At 42.1% G+C, this 7993-nt stretch overlaps 2 protein-coding genes across 2 annotated transcripts; both read right to left on the bottom strand.

The window, feature by feature from the left end:
• Window positions 1-2490: 2490 nt before the first annotated feature.
• LOC148203630 (uncharacterized) lies at window positions 2491-6975 on the bottom strand. The gene is made up of 4 exons (XM_088107686.1): window positions 5925-6975; window positions 4993-5495; window positions 4214-4803; window positions 2491-2590 (listed from the first exon to the last, which is right to left on the bottom strand). The coding sequence occupies exons 1-4, from the start codon at window positions 6973-6975 to the stop codon at window positions 2491-2493; spliced, it is 2244 nt and encodes a 747-aa protein (XP_087963812.1).
• Window positions 6976-6987: 12 nt separating this feature from the next.
• On the bottom strand, window positions 6988-7596 carry LOC124844982 (uncharacterized). Its single transcript, XM_047321999.2, has one exon. It carries the CDS (start codon window positions 7594-7596, stop codon window positions 6988-6990), a length of 609 nt encoding a protein of 202 aa, XP_047177955.2.
• Window positions 7597-7993: the final 397 nt, after the last annotated feature.

Below are 7993 nucleotides of genomic sequence, written 5' to 3' on the forward strand. Positions count from 1 at the left end.
TTAATACCATATTTTTGCAAAGATTAAAAACGTAATTATATCTTTATATATATATATATATATATATATATATATATATATATATATATATATATATATATATATATATGATTATATTTTAATTTTACTATAAAATAAGAACATTAAATATAATATTATTTAAGATAGAACTATAAATGTCCCCTGTGTGAGAATAGCATGATTTAACATTTCAAGCAACTATTAATTTCGTATATACATTTCTACCTTTTCATTTTAGAATTCATACAAATTACTATAGTCTATTACATTTGTACAAAACCTAATGAGTTTATGTTGCATCTCGGCATACGAAGTAAGCTATCAGGGAGTTTCTTCCATGAATTTCATGTAAATAAAAGTTACATTTTAATTTGGATCTCATGAATAATCCTTTAAAATTGAAGTAATTAATTTGACTATTTGTAATATAACTTATTTACCAAAGTTAATTCTTATTAGAAACACTTTTATACAAGAAACTTAGAACACACTGAATTTATTAAGAGTGGATAAAAGAAACTTAAGCGAAAAATCCTTTCAATTAATAATAGTGAAAACACATTTGTGTTTTTTTTTGTCCTTTTATGACCTGTAACATCCCAAAATACAGTAATTACTATAAATCAGAATTAATTACAATTAACACTAATTCAATGCAGTCTTTATATTAGTTAACAAAGTTCAAAAGCCGAACGGCTTAAAGTACAGAACCAAATACAAGAAACGGAAATAATACAATTTTAGGACGAACGGTTTTACAAAATAAATAACCGAACGTTCAATTTCAAAAGCGAACATCTAAACTAAAAGAAAAACGGACGTCCTACTGCTCCGCTTTCACTTCAACTTCCACTAAGTTTTCTTCCTCGATCACATCCTCTAAGGTGGCCTCGCCTTCTGCTCACATCCACACGGATGATCATTGCAAGACAGGACGAACGTACATATACAATGGACAACACAAGGAAAACGAAAGGGTAAGCTTATATAATTTAATTCATTCAATCAACATATACATTTAACATTACAATTCACACACAGCATGTAACTTAACATAGATTTATATATATATATATACTAGACAGACCGTCCGGATTGTATGAATCTGTGTAGCTACAGGCGTCCTTGCACCCGAGTGATGTAGTAACTGGGATACACTCAACAGCTGCCACTCGAGGTTAGCTCTATCCAAAGTACCCCTAAGGAATAGAACCTCCTGCCATTCCCACACATGACTACTCTCCTCTACGTGAAGATGAGTATCACGGAATATCAGGATGGACCAAGCCAGCATTAGCAATAACCACAGTCATACTTTACCAAGTTTCATAATCAACATATATGAGTCGTTCCTCCCTGGAACGCTCGTCCAAAATACAATATCGTATAATCGATCCATATAGTGTTCACCTCTTAAATATTCATACTTTATTATCATTTTCATCCTTCGTTTCAAATACCCAAAATAACGAACGCTCAACCCTCTGAAGGACGAGGACGAACGTGAATAGCGAGACCGAGAAGTACTCGTCGCCAATCAGAATAACTCGACATATGATTATTTGACGAACGTTACTGCTACTCAATTCAGTTGAATGAAATGACTCTAGGATGATACCATAAATATTCAGAATATTCTAAGTACCCAGATGTTAAGTAGAATCCAATCGGATGAAGATACAACAAGGTGAGGAATTGACTACACTGTGAACCATTAGTTTAAAGGAGTCGACTGTCAGTCAATGACCGAACGCGACAATATACTTTTACGAAGTATTTGGACGAACGTTAGTTACGTCCGTTAAGAAAATCCAAGGTAAGGACGAGCGTTCGGTATAAGACCGAACCCTTCATTAGAACAAACGCTGGGTAGATGACCGAGCACCAATTATGACGAACGCTTGGTACAAGACCGAGCGCTATTTGGGACGAACGCTTGGTATAAGACCGAGCGTTACTTATTTTAAGGTATAATTTAATATTATTTGATCTAAGGTATTCGACATCTCTATGCTAAGCCGAACGCTCAACATAGTAATTCAAATGGGGACGCTCGTTCTCAAACCGAATTCTTCCCGAATGAAAGAATTCCCCTCTAAGTCATTTTCAGGGAAACCGAACGGTATAAGACCGTACGATGACGAACGTACTTTATCATAGAGAGTAATTTACATTCAGATTTTTCATCTATAACAGATTCCAAATTTCAACATTTCAGTTCATACTTTATACTTCATATATCTGCCCAATTATAAACTTTATAACATTCATTCTAAATAATTCATATTCAACATCATCATACAGATTCATTTCATACACCATAAACATCCATGTTCATACTCATACATTTCAACCATCATCCATCATGCATTCATAATCATACTGCATACATACATTCATTCATTCATCAACATGCATTCGTTTTCAGCAAACATACAACAGCGTATGAATTAAATCAATAAGCTTCCCTTACCCGGATTCGTAAACAGCTTGTCCTAGACGCAAGGTTTGGCTTCGTCCAACTAATGTTTTTCTACCCTCAATGTCACTTGATTTTTCCAAAACAAATCTATCCACAGGAAAAACGAAATACTTAGACTACACACTTGCATGCAGCCAAAACTTAGTTTTTCAGGAAACCCTAGAACGAACTACTAAAGGAGACTTACCAGTTTCAAAAGCCTTTGAAACTGTTCGGTCCAGCTTGTAGCTCACGGTTCCGCGAACGTCCCTACGGTCTCTGAAAGTTGATCGGAGAAGATGGTGGTGAGTTTCAGTAGAGAGAAGGTGAAGGTTTCTAGAGAGAAGGTGGATAAGATGAAGGTTTGAGTTCTGAGGAAGATGAAGAGTGCGTGCAGGTGAGAGAGAGAGTTTTTCAAAAACTCAGTTTTGTTAACCCCACGTCCAAACGGACGAGCGTCTCCTCTGCTGACACCTGCACCCCCACTTCTGACTTCAGAAGCTTCGAACGTGACAAGTGGCGCTCGTGCATGCAGCGCTTAGTGCGTTTTTAATGGCTCTGCGAATGACGTGGCGTGCATTGATTGTGATTTGACAGATAATTTGCAATACTGATTTCCTAGGGTCTTACATTCTCCCTAACTACAAAAATTTTCGTCCTCGAAAATTTAGAAACTTACCCGTAAATAAGTGGGGATACAAGTCCCTCATAGCATCCTCCACTTCCCACGTTGAATTTCCAGTCTTTGCATCCCACACCATCTTCACTAAACGGACGTCTTTTCCTTTGTATAGCTTGGTGCGGCTGTCTTCCACACGGACTGGTTGCAACTCCAGCGTTCGGTCTTGGCGTAATTGGACGTTCTCCAACTCCAACACATGAGAAGGATTGGCTATATACTTCCTGAGTTGAGAAACGTGGAAGACTGGGTGCAGATTTGACAATTGAGGAGGTAAAGCTAGTTCGTACGCCACTGGTCCGATCTTCTTCAGGATTTGATAAGGTCCAATGAATTTGGGGGATAGCTTCTTTGGACGAACGGCTCTGCCTACTCCAGTGATCGGGTTGAGTCTAAGAAAGACATGGTCACCTGCAGCGAACTCCAAAGGTCTTCTTCGTCTATCCGCATAGGATTTCTGCCTGCTCAGGGACGTCTTCAATCTCTCATGTATTAACTTCACTTTCTCGGTCGTTTGCTGGATGAGTTCAGGTCCAGTTAGCACGTTCTCTCCTTCCTGGAACCAACAGAGTGGCGTTCGACACTTCCTCCCATAGAGAGTTTCAAACGGCGCCATACCAATGCTAGACTAGAAGCTGTTGTTGTACGTGAACTCTACTAGCGGCAAGATTTCATCCCACGCGCCTAAGTGATCTAGGACGCACGTCCTCAGTAAATCTTCCAGCGTTTGGATGGTTCTTTCAGACTGGCCATCCGTTTGAGGGTGATACGCTGAACTCATCTACAGCTTGCTTCCCAACTCGCCTTGTAATGATTGCCAAAACCGAGATGTGAATCTCGTGTCCCGGTCAGAAATAATACTTGAAGGGACTCCATGCAACCGAACGATCTCCTTAATGTACAATTTGGCCAAATTTGTCATCGACATCTTCAAGTTAACGGCCAGGAAGTGGGCGCTCTTCGTTAATCTATCCACGATCACCCAAATTGAATCATGATTTCTGACCGTGCGTGGTAGATGGGTCACGAAATCCATGGAGATGCTGTCCCACTTCCATTTTGGAATTTCCAATTGTTGAAGTAAGCCGCCAGGTCTTTGGTGTTCCGCCTTCGCTCGTTGACAGGTTAGACATGATGCCACGAAACGAGCGACATCATTTTTCATTCCAGGCCACCAAAAGGATTTCCGGAGGTCTTCATACATCTTAGTCATGCCAGGGTGCATGCTAAGACGGCTATGATGACCTTCCTTCAGAATAATTCTCTTCAGCTCGCCATCATTAGGAACGCACGTCCGACCCATGTATCGTAATAGGTCGTCCGTTCCAGTGTTGAAATGTTTGGCCTGATCCGTACCGAGCGCGCTTAAAATTTTCACCAGTTCTTCATCCTCTCGTTGCTTCATCTTGATACGGTCAAACACATTGCTGGATATTCTAAGGTTGCAGCATTTGATGTTGTTCGGCTCCAATTCGAACTGCAACCTTAGATCTCTGAAGCTCTCAACCAAACTCAACTCTTTAACCATCATAACCGAGACATGAACTGCTTTCCTGCTTAGGGCGTCCGCCACCACGTTCGCTTTTCCGGGATGATACAGCAGCTCAAAATCGTAGTCTTTCAAGAATTCTAACCAACGCCTCTGCCTCATGTTCAACTCCTTCTGATCAAATAAATATTTGAGGCTCTTGTGATCACTAAAGACTTGAAATGTAGACCCGTACAGGTAATGCCTCCAAATCTTCAGTGCGAAAACGACCGCTGCCAATTCCAGGTCGTGCGTTGGGTAATTCCGCTCATGTATCTTCAATTGACGAGATGCGTACGCTACCCCTCGCTTCTCTTGCATCAGCACACAACCTAAACCTTGGTGAGAAGCGTCGCAGTACACTTCGAACGGTTTGGCCGTGTCCGGAATAATTAGCACTGGAGCGCTCGTCAATTTGAGCTTCAGTTCTTGAAAGCGTTCCTCACACAGATCAGTCCATGCAAACGGTTGATCCTTCCTGGTCAACTGAGTCAGCGGAGCTACTATCTTAGCGAATCCTTCAATAAAGCGTCTGTAATAGCCCACGAGCCCCACGAAGCTACGTACTTCAGTGACCGAACGCGGACTCTTCCAATCCAACACCGCTCGTACCTTAGCTGGATCTACTGAAATACCTCCAACCGAAACCACATGCCCCAAAAACTGCACTTCCTTCATCCAAAATTCACACTTGGACAGTTTTGCATATAACTCCTTTTCCCTCAACACGGTCAGTACTGCCCTCAAGTGTTCTTCGTGTTCGGCTTGTGTCTTGGAGTAGATGAGAATATCATCTATGAAGACGACTACAAATTTGTCCAAATACGGCCTGAATATCCTATTCATGTAATCCATGAAGATTGCTGGTGCGTTCGTCACACCGAACGGCATCACTACATACTCGTAGTGTCCGTAACGAGACCTGAAAGCAGTCTTCTGGATGTCGTCCTCCTTCACTCTGATTTGATGATATCTCGAACGCAAATCAATCTTAGAAAATACCGTTGCCCCATGCAGTTGGTCCAACAAGTCATCTATCATTGGCAATGGGTATTTGTTCTTAATGATCAGCTTGTTCAATTATCTGTAGTCTATACACAACCGAGAGCTACCATCTTTCTTCTTTACTAAGAGTACAGGCGCTCCCCATGGTGATACGCTCGGCCTGATAAATTGTTTATCCATGAGCTCTTCAATCTGCTTCTTAAGTTCAACCAACTCGGCAGGCGCCATACGGTATGGTTGAACTGAGATAGGTGCTGCCGTCGTCACCAAATCAATGGTGAATTCCACTTCACGAACAGGAGGCAGTCCCGATATTTCTTCCGGAAAGACGTCCGGAAACTCATCCACAACCGATCGTCCATTATTGTCACTAGTGGACGATCGTTCTTTTACCAATCCTCTGAATTCCTGATCTTCATGCGTCATAATCAAGAAACAGCTGGCGCCCTCCATAATGTCTTCTTTCAGTTGGCCGAGCGTCACTGACACTTCTTCTTCTTCTTCATCCGGAAAGATTAACTCCTTCGCCCCACAATCTATAAGAATGCGATTGGCAGCCAACCAATCCATTCCTAAAATCACTTCTAAATCCTTTAAAGGCAAACAGATTAAATTCACCTTATAACTACGCCCCTCAACCACAATAGGACATCTAATGCACACAGTAGACGTCCTAATCTCTCCAGCCGCCGGGGTTGACACCACCAGGTCAAACTGCATATCTCTCTCCACTACTCCCAATTTCTCAACACACGCCTTCGAGATGAAGGAATGAGTCGCCCCCAAATCAAACAGCACACGACATGGCATTCCATACAGCAAGCATTCACCAGTTATAAGATTACCTGAGCTTGCTGCCTCCGCGCCAGTTATAGCATATACCCGTCCAACTGCTTGAGCTCGTCCACCTCTCGGCTGATTCCTTCCAGCGTTCGGTGGTCTCATTACTGCTCGTCCTCCAAAGTTGCACTCATTCTCCAAATGCCCATTCCTCCCGCAACGAGTGCAATGTTTTCCGCCCACCAGTTGAGGACATGATGAACGGTAATGTGGCCCTCCACACTGGAAACACGTGACGTTTCCTTGTTGCCCAGACTGTTCGGTAGTAACTAATGCTTGAGATCCACTTGCATTAGATGGTTGATTTGGACGAGCGTAAGGGGATCTCCTCTGATTGACATTGCTTCTTGACACTATTGGCCCCCTTGCCACCTGTTGTTGCTTCTTGTGTCGTTCCGCTTCTGCCATGTTCTTCTCCAATACCTTGGCCCTTTCAACCATGGCAGGAAACGTTCAAATGCACAAGCTGGAAATTAATACTTTCAAGTCACTTCGCAGTCCATTCTCAAACTTCCGGCACTGCCACTCTTCACTGGTGGCCATAGTATTGAACCTGACGAGATGTTTGAATTTGTTGGTGTATTCAGAAACGGACATCCCGCCTTGAACAAGCTGCAGAAACTCCACTTCTTTAGCAAAACGAACGCTGTCAGGGAAGTATTCCTCATAAAATTTGCTCCTGAATACTTCCCACGTAATGGGATTTTGGGCGTCCGTTAAGATTGCTCTCATGCTCGCCCACCAGTGGCTAGCTTCTCTAGTCAATAGGTACTCTGTGAACGCCAACCTGTTCTCGTCCGGGCATCTTTTAGCGTTGAAAATCCTCTCCATGTCTCTCAGCCACTGATCTGCCTCGTTAGGGAGGCACTTTCCACTGAACTTTGCCTGATGGTGTTGCAAAAAGCTCTCCAAACTCCATTCGGTTGGAGGGTTAGCATTTGAAGAGGAGGCTCCAGGCGTACCTCTGGTGGCAGCAATGAGATCCATTAACTGCCTTTGAGTAGCCTCAGAATTCTCGCGTGCGGCCTCTAGACTACGTAGAGCAGCTGCATTCTGCTCCATGAGGGTGGTATTCTATTGTTGGAGTCTTTCAATAACCGTCTCCAACAACCTAGAGTTGTAGGAAGCATCAGGTTCGTTGGGTTGCGGTGGAGGAGGGAGTCTAGGCGCCATTTGTTCTCTGGACCAGAGAAAAACGAACGTTAACAATGTTCAAGAGTTAAAAATAATAACTCATTAAACACACAATAAGCACACAACAAAAACACAGTGCACTCATAACCTACAGTGTCCTTTAAGAGAACAAAACTGCTCTGATACCACTAATGTAACATTCCAAAATACAGTAATTACTATAAATCAGAATTAATTACAATTAACAGTAATTCAATGCAGTCTTTATATTAATTAACAAATTTCAAAAGCCGAACGGCTTAAAGTACAGAACCAAATACAAGAA

Source organism: Vigna umbellata, chromosome 2, assembly GCF_029865625.1.
Source record: "Vigna umbellata cultivar VRB3 chromosome 2, Vumbellata_1.0, whole genome shotgun sequence".
Classification (NCBI taxonomy): domain Eukaryota; kingdom Viridiplantae; phylum Streptophyta; class Magnoliopsida; order Fabales; family Fabaceae; genus Vigna; species Vigna umbellata.

Bases quoted from the DNA above. Each gene is read 5' to 3' on its own strand.
- LOC124844982 (XM_047321999.2), bottom strand. From the start codon at position 7,596: ATGGAGCAGAATGCAGCTGCTCTACGTAGTCTAGAGGCCGCACGCGAG.
- LOC148203630 (XM_088107686.1), bottom strand. From the start codon at position 6,975: ATGGTTGAAAGGGCCAAGGTATTGGAGAAGAACATGGCAGAAGCGGAA. The intron at 4,804-4,992 runs GTAGCGTACGCA...AACATGAGGCAG, and splicing joins TGATGCAAGAGAAGCGAGGG to AGGCGTTGGTTAGAATTCTT. The intron at 2,591-4,213 runs GTGGGACAGCAT...TCCTGTGGATAG, and splicing joins TTGGAAATTCCAAAATGGAA to ATTTGTTTTGGAAAAATCAA.